The sequence below is a fragment of the Alosa alosa genome, chromosome 22 (genome assembly GCF_017589495.1).
Source record: "Alosa alosa isolate M-15738 ecotype Scorff River chromosome 22, AALO_Geno_1.1, whole genome shotgun sequence".
Classification (NCBI taxonomy): Eukaryota; Metazoa; Chordata; class Actinopteri; order Clupeiformes; family Clupeidae; genus Alosa; species Alosa alosa.
In genome coordinates, this window is record NC_063210.1 from 28,590,641 (window position 1) to 28,613,140 (window position 22,500).

Sequence of the window (22,500 nt, forward strand, 5' to 3'; positions counted from 1 at the left end):
AAAAGTGAAAAAAAAATATATTCCATAAGAAGTAAAATAAAATACTGTTACTGTAGTAACTGTATCCCAAGCTTCAGCTCCCCACGCCTGTGACAGGCAGAGGTTAATAAACGCTAAATTCTCAGCTTGTTTATACCCCACACTGAACGCCAGAAGACCGCTAGGCCCATCACTGTGGGGGTGCGGTAGCCTAGCCTACTCTCTGGGATTTAAGTCAAGCAATATAACCATACAAATGTTTCAAAATTAGTAATTTCGGCTTTGTCTGAACTGGCCATTGTAGGCTACGTAAAAAATAAACAAGTAGGCCTATTCCCTATCCAATGATATCGGCAAATGTTTGTTTTCCAAAGTAAGAATTTCACTTCAACATGCACCTTCGACAATGAATAGATCATTACACTTATACTGTTGAACGTAGGCCTAACTGGTATCATTACAAACATTATTCGGTGTCCTAAACACTGGCATTTTATGGCATTGTGTCATGTAAGGTCGTTGCAAAATCTAGAGAAATGTGTGAGGTGGTCAGCGGGGGACAATTGAGACACACATTGGATTGTGTTATTACTTGCATTCCACACTATCCACAGCTGTGGTAGCGGGGGCAGGAGGATTACTGTTAGCACAGGCTTTATATAAAATTCTTCAACAGAAGGCCTGCCTCGAATGCAGGCTTGCTCAAAATAAAGGCCTGTGGTTTGCAGCCTACAGTAAGTATGTTAAATAACAGACCCGCCACAATGTGCGGTATGATGATTTTTTACGAGCAAGATGTTTTTGGTGCTCTGCATGTTCTTAAATAACAATGATGACCAGTAGCCTAATATTCGACCATTATTTTGTGTAAATGGGCTATGCATTGGGTTTGACACCAGGGGCCATATTCACAAAGCCTTTTATCTTACCACTAGGAGTAGGCTACTCCTAAATAGCAATAAAAGATTTTAGCTATAGGAGTTTCTCTTATTAAATTATTCACAAAGCCTTTCAGACCTAGGCTACTCTTAGTAAGGAAAAAATGACAACTCCTGAACAGATTCTGGAGCTGAGCTTCTAGAATCTTTGACTAACAGTCTAAGAGTGAGTGAGTCTTAGTTGCTATGAATGACGTTATTACTCATGCACGAGCTTGACTGAAGTGACCACCTTGATTGGCTGATGATTGTAACATGAGGAATGATTCCAAACACCTCCCTTACGATGAGTGGCAGGTGACAGGTCTGAGAATGCGTCGCTACACAAGGACGGAAGATGATGAATAACTGAATAAAAAGGCCTAGCCTAAATGAATCAAGAGTAAGGCAAAACAAATAGCCTAGTAGCCTAATGAAACATATGGATTGATGTAGTATCTTTGTAACATTATTAAATTAGCCTAATCTGTTACTATGCCTATGCCTAGGTTTGCAAAACAGAACATTTTAATTTCATTCACAATAATGTTACATTTAATTTACATGTTGACAATGAGTAGCCTAGTTTTGGTTGTTGTTAGTGGTGTTATTGCATGTTAGTTATGCCTACAATGCAAAATTGCTTCCTCACGATCGGAAGCTCCTGTAGCCGCATAGGATTTCAAAACAGGCGAAATGCCACAAAACCGGTTTGTGAATAGATCTGTGAGTTAGGAGTCCTCTTGACTTCTTTTAAGCTGTCACAGCTGGTGGGAAGGTGTGATTCGTTGGGAGCAGGGCCGGATTTACTGGGCACAAATGTCTGATGACCCCCCCTGCACCCCAGTCAACGTGAATCGGGTGGTCAGTTAATAGGCTATGCCGAAATACTTTTCAACATTTTGAATATTAGTGTCGGGTGAATTATGAAATGTTCTCAAAGTAGCCTTATGGCTGAAAGCTGCTTGGGATCCCCCTGTCAAGCAATATAACCATACAAATGCGCTTCCTGCACTCATTGTTTCAAAAGGAGTAATTTCGGCTTTGTCAGAACTGAGCTGTGGACGACACGGCACGGCATGCCCAATTGAAAATAAATTAACGCAACGCAACACAACACAGACCCCGCTTCTCTCGCGTCAGTCACTGACATGAACAAAACACAGAACCCGCTTCTCTCACGGCAGTCACTGACAGTAGCCTAGAATAAATGCATGGGGAAAAACACTTCCCCATGACAAAGACATCGTAAAACACTGAAAGTTAATATTTTGTCACTAGCAACATTCATCTGTCCTTTGTCAAATGTGTTATGTTCCAAGTAGCCTAGTGCGTAATTCTGCTTCATAAAGTTGAACAAATACATTTGCTTATTTCACAGAAAAATATAAATAGCCAGTTAGGGTCTACAGTGCAGAGTTGGTAAGTTATGGTAGGCCAACTTGGAGTGAACATACAAACAGGGGAAATTCTTTCTCTAGTAGCTGAGTAGCCTCAGGTGCGCACGTAGACATAAGGCCGAACCTGCAAGCGCCAATGAATCGTGCTCTCACGACAATCACGGCGTTAAACTTAAGCTTAACTTCAAGCAAGGAAAACGATGATTTGAAGACATCTGTTTCGTTGGAAGGGCAAGGGGTAGCAACAGGGCAACACAGAGACAGGCCCGATGGCAGGGCTGTTATGAGAGTATTAAAATATGGGATATTCTACGGGAAAACATTAAAACGGCAAGACAGCGGGGAAAGTTAAAATACGTGATAAACACGGATAAAGTTGGCATGCATTGTTTCGGTCCCCGTGAACAGGGATTATTTGTCATACTATTAATCACATATGATTATTTGTGAAATTGTGCAAACAGGCGCAACACATTTGAAAAGGAAGGACTGGTAGCATGCAAGCTCACGGGAAAGATTGATTTAAGAACGTTATCACAGTGTGTGGCTGTGGCGAAAGCAGCTGGCGGAAGACAGCGACAATTGGCAGGGAAGAGTCATGTCTTTTTAACAATTCTGTCGGAGGGTCATTGAACAATTTCTAGCAGGCAAGGAAGGGTCATGCAACTTTTGACTGAAGCACTCAAAATTCCTCCGGTGGCCCCTTCAATAAATAAAGAACAGTCCCTAGATTGCTGCGTGGGCTATATGTCTTGGTTCATGTCTGTTAACAACTCATTGCCGTCGGGTTTATAGCGGTTGCATCCATTACAAACAAACATGCAATGTGAACGTCTGGGATTGGGGAGAACACTAAATGCTCTACTGAATAAGCACAAAGTCAAACCTTTAAATGAAAAACACTCTTTAATAATCAAAAAAATAAACCGCTAATGAAGTAAACTTGTGACCATCAAAAATTGTTTATCGCCTGTAACTCCGTGATTACAGGACGTAACAGGAAGGCATTTGGCTGAGCAACGGAGGTTAATATGCTCTATATTTTGTCCAAATGATGTCTGTCTATCATCGTTGCACTCGGAGAAAACCAGAAAGTTTAATTTGTCCTGCGTTTCTTCTATGGCTGCAAACGGGATTCACTCGCAGTTAACCAAATATTTCTTTATTAGGGCAGGGCAGGCATATTTCAGGCTATTAAATTATTTCTAAACCAGTCTGCTAAAGTCTGTAGTGAAGTCTGTGTAGGGTTTTCCAGGCTCCATTTCTTTTTACGAGACACCCTGCTCACTTGAGCCATCTACCGGTTGTTTGGGTTGTTGCAGCGTCTCACTGGGAAAATACAAATTAAAGTCGCGTGATCCCATGCGCGGACCGCAAGTGAAGCTGGCCAAGTCGAAGCACTGCCCACTGTATGTGCCCTGATTAATTGTATGTTTCTACGCACTCCACTTTTATATATGTGCCCTGATGTATTGTATGTCTGGAAGTTTGTGTTGAGACACTCAGAACTCGATATTTTGAACTCTTTACACTTTGTCCATGTACCCCTATGACTTGTTTATACCTGTATAAATATGTATGTAACAACTGCTTTGACAACACAAGTGTCATATTTGTCATGGCAATAAAGCACCATTTGAGAGTTTGAGAATTGAGAGGGAGAGAGAGAGAGAGACAGGGAGAGAGGGAGAGAGAGACACACACACACACACACAAACACACACACACACAAACACACACGGTGTCAGAGAGCCGGCATAATAAGGTGTTGCTGCAGTGGTGTGGCTCTTGGTCATTTGGCAGAGTTGAGTGTTAAATGTGTTGTCTAAGAAACACAGAAACACACACACACACACACACACACACACACACACACCCACACACACTACAGCATAATGGTCTCTGTTTATGGTATTCTATATAATGATTTTAATGGACTCTATGGGCTATATCTTGCACTTTAGCGCAATTGACTTCGCGGAAATCGCTTTGTGGGCGGATCTTGGGCGCTGTTTCTATTCAGAGAGTCATCTCACATTCCCTTTAAAGGAGAATTCCGGTGTGATATTGACCTAAAGTGTATTGAAACATGATACCGTGAAGCGTGATAGATGTCATCATAGCCCATCTCGGCTTGTCCCCTGCACTCCAAAATCTGGTTAGTTAGCCGATGCTACCAACAGCTTTTTCAATAGTGGTGCTTCGGCATCGGGCTAGCCTTGCAAATAAATCACTGTTTTACACCCATTTACGAGGCTCAATGTATCTCCACACTTGGTAGACTTCCGAGGGCCCTGACATTTCTTCCAGTAACAGCAACTGGAATCCATGCATTTCCACTGAATTATTTTTGGAATCTGATCCCTTATCATACCTGTTCATTCTTACTGCTGCTCGAATTTATCGTGACTAAATTCAAGATGGCTGCAAACGCTTAAACTGGAAGATACTGTCTGTATAAATCGCCTTGTAAGTAAACTACCAGTGCTTTTCAAAGTTCTCACCGTCTCGCTTTTAAATGTCAGGGCCCTCGAAGTCTACCAATGAAGTGTGGAGATACATTGAGCCTCGTAAATGGGTGTAAAACAGTGATTTATTTGCATGGCTAGCCTGATGCGGGAAGCACCACTATTGAAAAAGCTGTTGGTAGCATCGGCTAACTAGCCAGATTTTTGGAGTGCAGGGGACAAGCCGAGATGGGCTATGTGACATCACGCTCACACTCGTATCATGTTTCAATACACTTTAGGTCAATATCACACCGGAATTCTCCTTTAACAACAGGCACGCTTGTTCCATGGCGGATTGCTATTATGATGGCGGATTTGCCAGGCGCAGCCAGGAACGGTTCACAGCGCTATAGTCAGTTGGGAACAGTTTGCTATTGATTTTTCCTCTTGACAAAATGTAATACAGAAATGTCACTTTCCCGATGTTTTGGGATCACTCTCACTGAATCACGAGGGTTATGAATGCATGGTGATATTTTTGCAATGTAATCTAACATTACCTCACTATAGACAATGCAGATCTCCAACAATTCCATACTTTTGTACTGTCCATACATTAATTCCATACTTTTGTACATACATGAATTCCATTTTTCATGATTTTTTGGCTTCTCAAAAAGTCCATACATTTGATAAATATACATACCTGACAGTTGATATTTAAAAACTGGTGATGATAAAACAAGAAAATCATGATAAAACAACAGAAAACTGTTCAAGGGGTTCACATATGTGTGTGTGTGTGTTTGTGTATCTGTGTGTGTGTCTGTGTGTGTGTGTGTAGCTCTATGACGGTGCGGAGAGGAAAGAAGCTCACCATCTCTCTCCCTCTCTCCTCTCTCTGTGTGTGTGTGTGTATATATCTGTGTGCGCGTGTGTGTGCGTGTGTATATATCTGTGTGCGCGTGTGTGTGTGTGTGTGTGTGTGTGTGTATATATCTGTGTGTGTGTGTGTGTATATATCTGTGTGTGTGTGTGTGTGTGTGTGTGTATATATCTGTGTGTGTGTGTGTGTGTGTGTGTGTCTGTGTGTATATATCTGTGTGCGTGTGTGTGTGTAGCTCTATGACTGTGCGGAGAGGACAGAAGCTCACCATCTCTCTCCCTCTCTCTCTCTCTCTGTGTGTGTGTGTGTGTGTGTGTGTGTGTGTATATATCTGTGTGTGTGTGTATATATCTGTGTGTGTGCGTGTGTGTGTAGCTCTATGACGGTGCGGAGAGGAAAGAAGCTCACCATCTCTCTCCCTCTCTCTCTCTCTGTGTGTGTGTGTGTATATATATCTGTGTGCGTGTGTGTGTATATATCTGTGTGTGTGTGTGTGTGTGTGTGTATATGTGTGTGTGTGTGTGCGTGTGTGTGTAGCTCTATGACTGTGCGGAGAGGACAGAAGCTCACCATCTCTCCCTCTCTCTCTCTGTGTGTGTGTGTATATATCTGTGTGTGTGTGTGTGTGCGCAGCGCAGTAGCTAAGGACTGTGCTGGAGAGGACAGAAGCTCACCCATCTCTCTCTCTCTCTGTGTCTTCTGTGTGTGTGTGTGTGTGTGTGTGTGTGTATATATCTGTGTGTGTGTGTGTGTGTGTGTGTGTGTGTGTGTGTGTGTGTGTAGCTCTATGACGGTGCGGAGAGGACAGAAGCTCACCATCTCCATCCAGGAGCACATGGCCATTGATGTCTGTCCAGGCCCCATTCGACCAATCAGACAAATCTCCGCCTACTTTCCCCGCCTCTCCCCCGAGCCAGTCTCGCCCAGCCCCGCCTCCAGCTCCCCATTGGCCCTCAGCCCTGGGGGCGGGGCAGCCGGGGCGATGGGCGGCGGCCTGCTGTCTCCAGGACGACTGCACCCGGGAGCGATAGGAGGGAGTGGCCTACGGTCGTTAAGCAGCAGCATGGACACTTCAGTAGAGTTCAACAGCTCCGACAGCGACGACTGCAGTACGACACACACACACACACACACACACACACACACACACACACACACACACGCACACACACACAAGCACACACACACACACAGCTCCGACAGCGACGACTGCAGTACGACACACACACACACACACACACAGCTCCAGCAGCGACGACTGCAGTACGACACACACACACACACAGCTCCGACAGCTCCGACTGCAGTATGACACACACACACACACATACACACACAGCTCCGACAGCTCCGACTGCAGTACGACACACACACACACACACACACACACACACATACACACACACACACACACACATAATGACACACACACACACACACACACACACACACACACACACACACACAGCTCCGACAGCGACGACTGCAGTACGACACACACACACACAAAGTCACACTTTGCCAGGTTCACCGTAAGCTGCGCCTCGGTCAAGCGATCGAACACTGACTTGAGCTTCTGCAAGTGCGAAACCCAAGTATCACTACAAAGGACCAGATCGTCAAGATATACAGCACATCCATCTAAACCAGATATTACACGATTCATAAGTCTCTGAAAACTTGCTGGTGCGTTATGTAACCCGAAACTCATTACTGTATAAGAACACAGTCCAAATGGTGTAATAAAAGATGAGATGTCCCTGCTCTAGCTGTAAGTGGCACTTGCCAATAACCTTTTAAAAGGTCCAATTTAGTTACAAATTTGGCTGGTCCCACTTCGTCAATGCAGTCTTCAATTCGGGGTATCGGGAAACTATCACTTTTAGTGACACTGTTCACCTTACGAAAATCTGTGCAAAACTGAACCGTTTTGTCCGGTTTGTCCGGTTTGTCAACGAGAATGCATGGAGAGGCCCGTTCAGACGAAGAAGGCACAGCGATGTTATTTTCAAGCATATACTGAATCTCAGCTTCCATCAGCTTTCGTTTATCTGGAGACACACGATAAAAACGTTGTTTAATCGGCACAGAGTCACCTACATCAATATCGTGTTCACTCCATGTTGTTCTGTATGGGGTGTCACCAAACAGAACGGGATATTTATTAATGAGCTGAATCAACTCGGCCCGCTGAGACGGAGGCAAATATGCAAACAAGTTATCCAGCTGGGCCAAACATTCTGAATTTGTCAAACGCCCCCTTGACATTCCATCACTGGGTGAAACAAGCTCACCGTCGGTTTCGTTACCTGGGCCAACATCAAGCACTGGGGCAGAAGCTAAAACAGGTTTAACGCAAACCGATTCATAGTAGGGCATAAGAGGACAAATCAGACACACACAACACAGACTTTGAACTCTCCTTCTGATCATCAGCGTAAGATGCGCACTGATCAGAATGAGACATAGAAACTGCATTTGAAGGATCTTGTTCATTAGCACAATTACTCTGGGTTATAGAAACAATAGGTGAAGGCGTGTCAGCCCAAACCCTTTTGCCCGCAATGGCATTTTCTCAGGATCACATGAACTCCATCCACAGGCAGAGCTGGACGAACACCCAAAACCACTTCTCCCTGCACAAAATCGGACTGAATGTTAGGTTTGTGTAGAGGAACAGATACAGTGCTCATCCCAATGCCACGAATAAGAACATTGTCTCCAGTGTAAGATTGTTCAGAAAAAGGCAACACAGACTGCAAAATAAAAGAATCAACTGCTCCCGTGTCACGCAGGATTCTCACTGGAACATCATGACCCGACAAAGAAACAAGGCCATCTGTAATGAAAGGCAGATAGGACATTAGACAATCTGCAGCCAAATCATTAGGTATCATGTCAAGCTTTACTTCAGGCCTAATAGCCAACGACGATGCCAAAACAGTCGGTCTAGCCTGCGCTTGATTATCCTGCTTTTGTTTACTGTTAAGTACAGGACAATCAACCTTCCAATGCCCAATTTCATGACAGTAATTACAAACCAGGTCTGTCTCGCGTTTTCGTGATGGCATGGGAGACTTAGGCAAAACTCTATAAGCTCCCTGCCCTGTTTTCTACCCAACACTAAAGTTACGAAAACTGTTTTTATGAATTAAAACAAATTCATCGGCCAGTGCAGCGGCGTCCTCTGGCGTTTTAACCTTATGCTCAGAGATGAATGTTGCAACGCGCTCCGAAACAGAGGATTTAAACTGTTCTACAAGCATTGAATTAGTGAAATCATCCAGCGTCTTAACATCACTTGCTGAACACCAGCGACTAAAATGCTTTTCGCCGTCTCTCTAGCTTAACTCCAAATGCGCCTGATCTGCTAGTTTTACACCTGCACAGAATCTCTGACGATATGCCTCTGGAACAAGTTCATAGGCCCGCAACACAACAGATTTCACGTTAGCGTAAGTCTTTGAATCGACGAATACGCCTCCTGGGCTTTACCTGTTAAGACACACTGTAAAAGCAAACACTTATCAACATCCGACCAATTTCTTCCATCTGCAACGCGTTCAAACAAGGAAAAGAAAGTGTCCGGATCCTCTTCATTAAACTTCGGCACCAATTTCAAATTCTGCCCGACATCCATGAAACCTTCAGACTTTATCTTACCATCTTTTAACAGATTTAATTTTAGAAACTCCAAATCTAATTGGGCTTTTTCCAATTCAATCCGATTATTTTCTGAAATGTGCGTTATTTTTTCATGCTCGAGTTGCAACTGTAGCAATTCTCTCTTCTGCTGGAATGTCATTTTGCTATCAGTTATTTCTTCACCAACAACAGGTGCTGCACTAACAGGCTCCTGCAGCGATGCAGCAGAAGCAGAGGCTGCACAAACAATGGGCTGCTTTTCCAAAATTCCCTTTTCAATTAACGCGGTTTTCAATGCATTTTTAATAGTCTCTTTCTGTTTACGTTCTGCATCTGAAATAGGAATCTTAAAGTGTCCAGCAATTTGCAACAACGTTTCTTTCTTGCAGCTTTCCAGAAATTCCCGATTAGGAGACTTAACAAATTTTTCAACATCCATATTAGCAATAAACAAACAGCAGACGTGCACAATAACACAAAATGATTCCCCCAGCTAACTAAACACCCAAGACCCTAATTACGCTCAACCCTGGTCTTCATGCGGTTACCAGCGAGGGGTATTTACGCACTAATTCCAGCGGAGCGCAGGCCGCGACTGGCAAACAGCAACGACCTACAACTCGGCGGAGGTGCTCCCGAGCAGAGCTACTACTCGCGTTCACCACAACACTACCAAAAGGAAAAAAAAAACGTTGTGTCTCAAAGGAAACACAGCGCTTATGCCTAACAGGGAAAATCACTTTGAATTTGCGCACAGCTACTTACCAAACGCTCCAACAATGGACCACAAAGCGCTGCAGAAATACCGATGTCCTCCAACAAATATTACTCATTTACGAGCAATCGAACTAAGCACATTTTGAAAACAATTACTTTTGCCTAATCGCAAGTAGACGAGCCCCATCTTTGTTACATTCTGGCTCAGAACGTAACAAAACCAAGGAGGACACGGACACGAAATTGCCAAAATAATTAAAGAATTTACTTCAACAGAAGAAAAACTATATACAACCGCCACAATGTATGGGTTAGTCAGTAGAGTTAAGCAGTGTCGGCATGCAATGTTAGTGTAATGAAGAATGAATGTATGAAAAGAAATCAAATACAAAACAACTCATAACGAAAAACCAAGGCAAACGGCAGACGTGCGTCTGGAGTCCCCAGCCATTAGCAGCACGCTAGGGCTGAAACGATTCATCGAGTTACTCGAATAACTCAAAAATTACTTGAGGCAAAAACCCTGCCTCGAAGCCTCGTTAAATTCCTATGACGCGCACTACACGCGCAGAGATTTTATTGTTCCACACGGACCGTTTTTCGGGAAGCACACCACTAGCGCGTGAATCATGATACATTCTGAATCTCAGATTATGTCTATGTTCTGAATTAGCTGGCGCGATGGCAGAGAATGTCTAAAGTTTTCAAGTAAAGTTTTGGGATCATTACATACTCAAAAAAGGAAAAGAACAAGCATCTCAACCGAAAACATGCACTCCATGCTGTTTCACCAAGCGTCAATAAAGTAGCCTATCTATCATATCTACGTAGCCTATAGCCTACATTGATGTTGGCTGATTTAAATCACATACTGTATTTGTAGCGATGTCGTGATATAATGTTTAGCTTTTTATGTTTTTAAGTAGTAAACTTATTCACGTTCAATTGCAAGACAGTATGCCTAAAAAAGAACCCCTTCTTATACACATGCATGCACCCTCATCTTCCCTCACGCACTGCACGCGTGCACACACACACACACAGGTTGCTGGGTTACCATAGCAAATAGGCTCACCCCAGAAATTATTTTTTAGTAGCCTAATGGTAACATTATTTGTTAGTAGCCTAATGCTGCAGGTGTAGAAATCTACATAAAACAGATATTTACTTTGATGTCAGGTCTAGATTACAGCATGAAACCTGTTGTGCATATTAGTACATTAAATTGCTTTCCCTCTTCTCCCTCCCATGTCATTTTCGTTATGCATTATTTGTTTTGGTTGTTTAAAAATGCAAAACAAATTTTTATCCAATTAATCGATCGATAAAGTGCTAGATTAATCGATTACAAAAAGAATCACGCGCGCCATATTGTCAAAGTCCGGCCTTTTTAAGGGCAGCAAATCAGGTGCGGCCTTAACAAGCGCCAAAGCCACGCCTACAGGCGCTCGCAGGAGCAGCGGGAGCGCTCAGAGTCGTCACACACACACACACGCACATAGCTCCGACTGCAGTACGGCACACACACGCACACACACACACAGCTCTGACAGCGACGACTGCAGTACGACACACACACACACACACAGCTCCGACTGCAGGACACACACACACACACACACACACAGCTCCGACAGCGATGACTGCAGTACGACACACACACACACACACACACACACACAGCTCCAACAGCGACGACTGCAGTACGATACACACACACACACACCAGAGTTTCTGCTTGAAAAAATGGTGCCGGTCAAACCGGCAGAGGTTTCGTTTTCCGGACATTTTGATGATATGCCGGTCAAATATCCTATTATCGCTTCTTAATTAGTCAAATTGAGGAAAACTGGAGACAGGCTATGTAGCTTAAAGAATGACATAATCAGGCTGAATAGAATGCAACATGTTCATTAGCCTAACTTAAACATGCTTAACTAGTGTCAATTTAAAGATCTAGCCAGTCTCTATGCTGTTTTCATGGACAGCAAGAATCCGCTTCGGTCGTTGTTATAAATAGGCTGCGTTGTTTGTTGCTGCTACCCACGTTATCTCCAGTGGTTCAACAGTTTCACTTGCACAGATGCACACACACATTGAATGAGCGCTCACACCACTACCCACTAATGCTATGCCTCTTTATTTGATACTCTAAATTAAGAAATATTTCTAATTCTGGAAAATGTTTAGTTTAATTTTCTTTCGGTACGAGGTTCAATGATACCATTCGATTGTGCCGCAAATTATCCGCGGACCAGCAATCTCCTCGTCGAGGAGGCCCTAACCCTGCAAATCATAGACAGAGAAAGCATGCTCTGGGAACAGAACACAGTTGCACACACACACACACACACACACACACTAACCCTGCAGATCATAGACAGAGAAAGCTCTGGGAACAGAACACAGTTGCATGTCCAGTGTAGCCATGGGTCTGTCTACACGGAAAATGACAAGTGTCTTGGTGCGGACATTTAATTTGTTTTCGGTCAATGTCCGGGAATTACCGGACAATGGAAACCCTGACACACACACGCACACACACACACACACCCACACACACACACACACACACACACACACACACACAGATATGGATATGTATCTTCTGTAGAACACACACACACACACACACACACAGATATGGATATATATCTTCTGTAGAACACACACACACACAAACACAGATATGGATATGTATCTTCTGTGGAACACACACACACACACAGATATGGATATGTATCTTCTGTAGAACACACACACACACACAGATATGGATATGTATCTTCTGTAGAACTGATTAAACAGCTGTCTAATGACATTAAACCTGAGCGGTGACAGTACCGTTGTATGATGCAGGAACTATATGTGTGTGTGTGTGTGTATATATACGTGTGTGTATATGTATATATATATGTGTGTGTGATGCAGGAACTTAAGGAAGGAAAAGAAAAGAAGGCTGTGCCATGGCAACATTTAATAGACGTTTTTAGGGTTTTAAAATGTAGCAATGTGTTTAACAACTGATTACGACATTTAATAGACATTTTTAACAGGGTTTTAAAATGTAGCATTGTGTTTAACAACTGATTACAACATTTAATAGGGTTTTTTCTACTGGTGTCAAAAAACATGTTTAAAGATTGTCCGTATACACATTGTTTTTTGTTGAATACCACGGTACAACTTAAATCAAACATTTACATTTAAAACATAAACATTTAAATCAAACATTGCTTTTGGTTCAAATAATGTGTTTGCTGCTTGGGATGTTTGCTACTCTGACATTATTTGGTAAGACTTTAAGGCACCACTTTCATGGTGAAGTTTCATTGCAGTGCTGGTTACAACCCTGGAGGTCGTAACATGGGCACACACACACACACAGTGCTGGTTACAACCCTAAAGGTTGTAACACGGCCAACATGGGATCCTTTCCAGATGGACTTGCATGTTCGTCTGTGTTCACCCAGGCTAGTGACACACACACACACACACACACACATGCACACACACACACACATACACACACACATGAATATATGAATGTATACAAAACACTCACAAGCAAACCATTTACGTTGTACATACATGTGTGTGTGTGTGCATTTGTGTGTATATTTGTGTGTGTGTGTTTTGTGTGTGTGTATGTGAGAGTGTGTGTGCTTACCCCTGTAGCATCTCTAGGCACTCTGGACTTTGAGCTGCGATATGAGACATCATCAAGCAGTCTGCACTGCACTATCCAAAGGGCAAAGGTATGTACACACACACACACACACACACATATATATATACACACACTCACACACATATATACATACACACACACACATACTCACACACATATATACATACACACACACACATATATACACACACACACACACACACACATATATATATACATACACACACACACACACACACACATATATACACACACACACATATGAGGGGCCGTCTAGGCCTTACTTCATTATGAGGGGCCGTCTAGGCCTTAATTATGACCGCCGTTTAAGCTTTTAGTCAGATTTTTTTTTTTTTTTCAAGATGTCCAAATTTCGGCCAAGGATTCCCCGACACTAAAGGCCGGGTAGATTTAAACTTGGTGGGCATGTAACCCCACATGGATAGCATGGAACCATCATTTTTCGTTTTGATCTGTAGCCCCCGCTGGACTGCACCCCTAAAAGGAGGGTAGGGCAGACACAGTTTTCTGTGAATATCTCGAGAACCGTGAAGGTTTAGGAGGACCATTTTTTTTGTATGTTGATCTCAAGGGGTCATGTCAACCCATTCCATAACCACTCATTTCATGTATAGCGCCACCTAGTTAAACACAAAAAGTAAAATGAGGTGTTGTAATCGCAGGTATCTGTGACCTAACATAGTCAAAACTGCAACGAAATTGGAAGTGCAGGATCATTATGACACCCTCTGAATGAATGCCAAGTTTCGTGGAATTCCGCTCATGGGGGGCCACACAATAAATTAATTTATGTTACTATACACCAACTGGCCTGTAGGTGGCCGGAGACAGTTTTCTGTGAATATCTCGAGAACCGTAGGGGCCTAGGAGGTCCACCTTTTTTGTATGTTGGTCTTAAGGGGGCATGTCAACCCATCCCAATACCACTTATTTCATGTATAGCGCCACCTAGTTAAAAAATTAAAAAGCAAAAAATTAGGTGTTTTCATCACAATATCTGGCTGACATGGTCAAAACTGCACGAAATTGAAAGTGTAGGATCATTATGACACCCTCCAAATGCATGCCAAGTTTTGTGGACTTACAATAAAATAATTTATGTGTAAATTTAGTGACCGTACACCAACAAGAATTCCCGGGACACTGAAAGACCGGTACATTTAAACTTGGTGGGCATGTAACCCCACATGGATAGCATGGAACCATCGTTTTTGTTTTGATCTGTAGCCCCCGCTGTACTGGACCCCCGAAAAGGAGGGTAGGGCAGACACAGTTTTCTGTGAATATCTTGAGAACCGTGATAGGGCCTAGGATGACCAATTTTTTCCGTGATGTTTGCCTCCAGGGGTCATGTTAACCCATTCCATGTGCACACATGTGCATAAACAGATACACACACACATACATTCACAGTAATCATCCTGCGATGACACATACTCACACAGTAGACATATGTACGCATGCATGCACATGCACAAACACACATAAGCAGGCAAACACGCAGGCAAACACACAAGCACGCACACACACACACCCACACACATAAACATAAACGTGTACACGACACATGCACACAATTCAAGAATTTCTCAGAATTATGAACAGGCAAGATGGGGGTGGGCTTGTATAAAATGAATTTTACATGTGAAATCTATGAACTAATCATGTTTTGGTACTTGTTGTCTAGCTGATACCAGTGAGGGAGCTGCATCTATGTTCCCCGGTCCTATGTTCCCCCGCTATTTGTATGGGATCGGGGAACATAGGACCCTTTTGTAGAAAAAGGGTCCTATGTTCCCTGCCTTGTATCTGACCACGGAAATTGCATGGATATAGCTTGCGAAAAGTGCACATTTCGCGTAACAAACGGTAGCAAAGTGTATTTTTCTATCAATGTTGCTTGTCCGTAGCACACCAGGTAGACCTACACATACACGCTGGCATCGGGTGCAATATTGACACAAGCCAGAAGGGCGATTTTCCCTAACTTCCACGTTGAGTATAGCGGAGTAAAAGAATAGATGAAGAACATTTTTTTATAACATAGGCCTACAATGGTTTTACTGTGTAGTGCTTCTTTACTGAATATAACGAGTTCAAAGCTAACATTCTAGGTAACTTCGCATTGTCCACTTCAGCACTAAATTGAGGACAGCAACACACACGAGCTGCACCTCTCACAGAAGAAACGCGCTACAACTACATGCCCTTTTAAGTTGATATTTAATTGGTTTGTTTTGTTCATTTTTCCGCTCATTGGCACGCTGTAGGAGGGACTGCCAAGGTTCAAGCCCCTTTGGTCTGACTCGTCAATAATCCAAAAATGTCCCTTTGGGTTTACAGCCCAGTACAGTTTGATATCTCTTTGTTCCATTAAAATTAATCCCATTCTTCCGACAGCTCAACCAAAGGCTATTTTAGATCACCTCTCTTACCTCTTGTACAGTAAGAATCAACAATGACATGCAAAGTGCAAAGACAATGACAAGCTTGGGACTGAAGCCATGCAGACTCGGCTAGATTTAACAGTGTTTCTCAAACTTTTTTTTGGGGGACCCACTTTTTAAAAATGACAGACTATCGCGACCCAACTCGTGACTGTGGTAGTTAACAAACTAGATCAGTGGTTCTCAAACAATCTTTCATTCCCCACTTTGAGGGGGCATTCTCGAGCCCCACCTGTCCCTCATCGCTCTAAGAAAGTGGTAGGTCAAGCTTAAAATTGTCAAATTTATTGAAATAATGACAAGTTCTAAATGTCCTCTTCAACAGAGGTAAAATCAGCTGGTGCTGCAGATATAATAATAAATAAATACATAACACACATATTTCTGTTTTCCAGCAACATATTAGGAAGCATAGGCCATTATAGAGCATTGTACAATATATTCAATGAAATGCCAACATGCTGCATTAAATGGATCCATAATCCAGTCATACTGAGCACTGCTGGTTGGGAAATATTTTTGAAATAAACTTTGCAGGGATGTGATGTAGGCCTACTGTTTAATACATGGGATCACAAGAGTGCCTCCCAATCAGACGCTTCAGCGATTGAACGGAAATCTCAAAGGCATAATACTGTCGCGATCGAGGCGCCTGTCCCATACTCAAGTTTTTTTGGTGAATGCAGTAATCTTATTTGCTAGGTGAGGTAGGTGCTTGTCTTTGCCTTGTAACTGGACATTTAACTCAAATGTATCGCTAAGATATATCAAATATATCGTTAAGATAGGCCAGCTTCGTCAAGAAATGTTCATTAGTGAACGTGCTTGCAGATTAAAACATGCGCTCTTCCTCCAAGAAGAGGCGACCCGGAGCTCAAACACGCGCGACAGCACTTTACCAACCCGCGCCTTGCCGTGCGGCTGCAGTCTACTTGGAAGCAGCGGGGAACATAGGACCCTTTTTGACCCCCCAGTGAGAATTGAGTGTGGATAATGCATAAGACAGTTAGAATCATATAGGCCTTTCAGCGTGATTTATTTTTGTGGAAAAAATGTGCTGGACTGGGCGGCGGCCATATTTTGTACCGCTCTGCGGTACATTTAGTTCATAATTGGTCTTACACACACTATCATAATCTTGCACATACACCACTATACTCATGCACACTCACTATTATAGTGATTTTACATGTATGTATGAGAGGGTATAGTTGTGTATGTGAGAGAGTATAGTAGTGTATGTGAAGGAGTATAGTAGTGAATGTGAGAGAGTATAGTAGTGTATGTGATATCTGTTATATCAACAGAACTGCTAGTTAAAATAACCAGTTGTCGGGTTTTCTAAACCCAGTATTTGGGTTGCATTGAGAGAAAATGGGCAACAAATAGCCATGCAATGAAATAAAACAGTTCGACATAATTATTTATTTGACAGTTTATTTTTGAATGGATAGCCTACTCTAAAAGCAGCATCAGCATGTGATAAGTTACATCCATGAAGACAGCTAGATTCCAAAGAAAGAAAAAGAGTAAATTAATCACTGCTATTGACAGAACTTTAGATCAAGACTTTCACGAACCATGATCAGTGAATGATGTTGACAAACATTAAAAATCTGGAGACACAATATGGAGGCGCAACACACTCGGAAACCATGACCACCTCATGGAGTTGTTTAACAGCAGACTGACAAACATACGTTCAGTATGTTTGTCAGTTAGTTAAATTCAAGTTGTCTGTAACGTTAATGTTACCACCAAAAACCACCCAGTAAGTTACATGGCTATAATATGAAGCTACCCTGAATTAATTAATATGTTGTTTGGCATGATGATTACCATACGTGTGAAGAGACTACTTCAACTGTATACATTAGCTGACACACATGCTCCACTACCACGAAGCATTTAATTAACGTTAGCATACCAACCGTCTGCTAACATTAACCTAGCCAGCTGTTGGTATGCTAATTTTAGTTCGTTGTAAAAGTTTGTTTTGTTTCTGTTTAGCAGTTCATACCCAGTGAACACAGAACTATGTTTTTAAGAGTCTGTCTTTGTGTAGATTTAACATTTAACATGAGCAGTAATTGCAAGTTAATGTTAGCTAACGTTAACTGACTTGAATGACACAATTCTTAACCTGCTTAGGCTGAACGAAATTGGTAGGCAGAATATCCATTCATATCACAATGGGTATCTCTGGGTGTACTTTTAAAATCCGTCTGAATAATAATAATAAAAAAGTTAAAAGCAGATACATACTTTCCAAAATCGCCTGATTTCCACTGCATGTTGACAGCTGCTGGACTGAATGGACGGTTGAAAGAATAACGATTTTCCCCGAACTCTCAAATAACTATGCAGCTGTGTTAAAGTTACCCTGGTGCTGGGTAGTGTGCTCACGTCAGGTGGCGGGGAGGAGGGGCACTGTCCTAAACTATCAACCCAACAAGCTGGGTTACAGAAAATAACCCAATATGAGTAAAAACAACCCCACACAATGACCCAACAGTTTCAACTCAGCGTTTGGGTTGAGAAAATAACCCAGCATTTTTTAGAGTGTATATGTGAGATACTATAGTAGTGTATGTGAGAGACTATAGTAGTGTATGTGAGAGAGAGTTTAGTAGTGTATGTGAGAGAGAGTTTAGTAGTGTATGCAAGAGAGTATAGTAGTGTATGCGAGAGAGTTTAGTAGTGTATGAGAGAGAGTTTAGTAGTGTATGCGAGAAGGTAGGCCTATAGTAGTGAATGCAAGAGAGTATAGTAGTGAATGTGAGAGAGTATAATAGTATATGTGAGAGAGTATAGTGGTGTATGCGAGAGAGTATAGTAGTATATGTGAGAAAGTATAGTGGTGTATGTGAGAGAGTATAGTGGTGTGTATGAGAGAGTTTAGTAGTGTATGCGAGAGAGTATAGTCGTATATGTGAGAGAGTATAGCAGTATATGTGAGAGAGTATAGTGGTGTATGTGAGAGAGTATAGTGGTGTGTGTGAGAGAGTTTGCATGAAACGGAAGGAGTTAGCTAGCTAGCCAATTAAAATCAAGGAAGGGGCAGGACTTACACTGTCAACAATGTTCGTGTAGACCTAGTGGTCGAGGAAAAAATCAGCCAAGTCCTATGTGACTAAATATTAAACTACTACTGCAAACCGAATGGAAATTACAAAGACTGACATGAGGGGTGCCTATTCTATTGTAATGGCCTGAGATCTGAAAGATTGCTGCCATTGCAGTTAGCTAGTTAGCTAGCATTCCAGCAACTTTCCAAAAAGGACGTGCATTACAGTTTGGCTGGCAGACATTTTTGATAACCTTGTCTGCTGTTGCCAGTGACTTGTGAGCCTGTGTCCACATCGCATTTTTTGCACTGACAGCACTCCTTTCAGAGTGCTTCGGGTCAAGTGTTTATTGTTGCTAGGTTACCAAACTATCTACCAGCAGCATGTCGTTGCTGCCTATGGCTTAATGCTAACTAACTAGCTAACTGAAATGGCAATCTTTCAGGACTCAGTTCACTAAAATATGACTTCGCCAGACAAAAGGAGCTGGCATTACAATAGAATAGGTCACCCCTTGTGTCTTTGTAATTTGCATTCGGTTTGCACTAGTAGTTTAAGGGCTATATCTTGCACTTTAGCGCAATTGACTTCGCGCAAATCGCTTTGTGGGCGGATCTTGGGCGCTGTTTCTATTTTACCGGCGGGATCATGACTGTTGTGCCCAACGCAAATCTAAAATGGGGTGGTCTGAAGTAGCTACATTAATCATGGGTGTGGTTTGGGCGTAAAGTGCAATAAACCAATCAGAGCGTCATCTCACATTCCCTTTAACAACAGGCACGCTTGTTCCATAGCGGATTGCTATTATGATGGCGGATTTGCCAGGCCAGCCAGGAACGGTTCACAGCGCTATAGTCAGTTGGAAACAGTTTGCTATTGATTTTTCCTCTTGACAAAATGTAATACAGAAATGTCACTTTCCGATGTTTTGGGATCACTCTCACTGAATTACGAGGTTATGAATGCATGGTGATATTTTTGCAATGTCATCTACCTCACTATAGAGCAGCGGTCTCCAACCACCGGGCCGCAGGACATTCCTAACCGGGACATAGCCTACGACATGAGTTTAAAAAAAATGCATGCGAACTAAACTAAATTTAATTCGCAATAATGTCACGTTTTTATGGAGTGAGGATTGTCTCAAAATTATTTAAATATATATAAAAGGATATATATACATATACATACATTTATAAATATCCAAATACAAATATAAAAATGTGACATACAAATAAATAAACAAATTTATATAAATAAACGTATCTTTGTAAATATATTTTCGAGATTTGAAAATAAATATGCTTGACTTTGTATGTGTATGTGGACTTATTTACAGTCTATGAAATTAAAAACGGCACTAGACATCGAAACCGATAATAAATTGTTCTGGCTAGTTGTTACTACTTACCTATCCATTTAATCCAGTGTCTTCCATGTCGTTAATCCTGCTAGTCATAGACCACTTGACTGAACTGAACTAGGGAAAACAGCGTCGGAAAGATTCAGTTGATAACAGACATGTTGTACAACACCGCCATCTGCTGGTTGTTCAGTGGAGGGTGTCTTCAAGATTCAAATCTAGTGGTATTTATTTGTGGATCTTGGTGTGCAGTAGGAAGGAATGTCTCAAAATTACGTCATCGACATAAAAGCAAAAAAGGAGATTCACAAATGCAGATTCCACATACAAAGTCAAGCATATTTATTTTCAAATCTCGAAAAATATATTTACAAAGATGCGGATTTATTTATATAAATTTGTTTATTTATTTGTATGTCACATTTTATATTTGTATTTTGTATTTGGATATTTATAAATGTATGTATATGTATATATATCCTTTTATATATATTTAAATCATTTTGAGACAATCCTCACTCCATACGTTTTTACATGGCATAGGTCTATATGCAGTTGTTTGATTGCACGCATGTTTGCATTTTGCAAGGTCTATTTTCTTACGTCTGTCTGTCCCGCCTTCAACACTTTACATATTGCCTTCAGCGCTGCGCAGCCTCAGGTCAGCTCACTTCACTTGATCAGTTCTTGGCTTAACGGTAGTGTCCTGGGTTAGCTAAACTGCTAGAATGAGCAACAAAAACAAGCATCTTTAGCAGGTCACTGGCCAGAGTGTTTGAGTTGCGAGAGCCGCTGCAGAGATTTCTTACAGAAAAAAAGTCACCGTTAGCTGCACATTTTAGTGATGAGGACTGGGTGTCAAAACTCGCTTACCTGTGTGACATATTCGGGTTGCTTAATGACTTCAACCTGTCACTCCAGGGGAGAATGACGACTGTCTTTAAACTGGCAGATAAAGTCGCAGATAAAGTCATTTAAAGCAAGCTTGATTTGTGGGGACGACGAGTGGACCGGGGTGTATTTGATATGTTCCAAACAGTAGTGGGGGTTTTGGGAGAGACTGAGGCAGGGCTTGTTGCACTTTCAAATGAGTTTGAGCGTTACTTCCCATCCTCCAAAGATCCACGGCAAACCAATGAGTGGGTCCGCAACCCATTTGTCAATATCCCGAATAGTCCTAACTTGTCAGCGAGGAGGAAGAGCAGTTGATCGAAATTGCAAATGGCGGTGGTCTTAAGAGTGTGTATGGGAAAAACCTCTGGCGGGTTTTGGATCAAAACCAAAGCAGAATATCCCGAGATAGCCGTAAAAGCGCTGAAAACGTTTCCCACCACGTATCTATGCGAGGCTGGGTTTTCGGCAATGACTGCAACTAAGACCAAATTGCGCAATCGACTGGACATTTCAAACACACTGAGGGTGTCACTGTCTTCCATCACCCCCAGATGGAAGCTTCTTGTTGCAGGGAAACAAGCAGGGCTCACACTGATTATATTCGTAATGCACGTTTAGTTCCTATGTTTTGTTCCCATATTTTGTTAAGCATGTTCACACTTTAGCTTCAAGTTGTTCAATATTCATAGTTCATATTGTTCAATTTTCACTTCTTCAAGTTCACGTTTTTCACAAGAGATCGTTACCTTCACTGTTCATACATAACTGGAGCTAGTTCTTTTCAAGTAATGCATGCACAACACATATGGAACATGGAAGTAATAGTTAGTCACATAGGACTTGGCTGATTTTTCCCTGCACCACTAACGTTATAGCAGCTACGAACTGTGTTGACAGTGTAGATGCTAGGTCCCGCAGCAATTTTTCAATACTCAGTTCACTAAAATATGACTTCGCCAGACAAAAGGAGCTCATTGGCATTACAATAGAATAGGTCACCCCTAATGTCTTTGTAATTTGCA

The 22,500-nt window shown here is 42.1% G+C and overlaps 1 protein-coding gene across 1 annotated transcript in view; it reads left to right on the forward strand.

Annotated features, from left to right (window-relative positions):
* Window positions 1-22,500, forward strand: part of doc2a (double C2-like domains, alpha) — a 117,576-nt gene that overhangs the window by 21,097 nt on the left and 73,979 nt on the right. Inside the window, exons 2-3 of the mRNA XM_048233910.1 lie at window positions 6,416-6,741; window positions 13,673-13,752. Coding sequence (XP_048089867.1) covers window positions 6,420-6,741; window positions 13,673-13,752 — 402 coding nt within the window. The 5' untranslated portion in view covers window positions 6,416-6,419. The remainder of the gene's footprint in view (window positions 1-6,415; window positions 6,742-13,672; window positions 13,753-22,500) is intronic.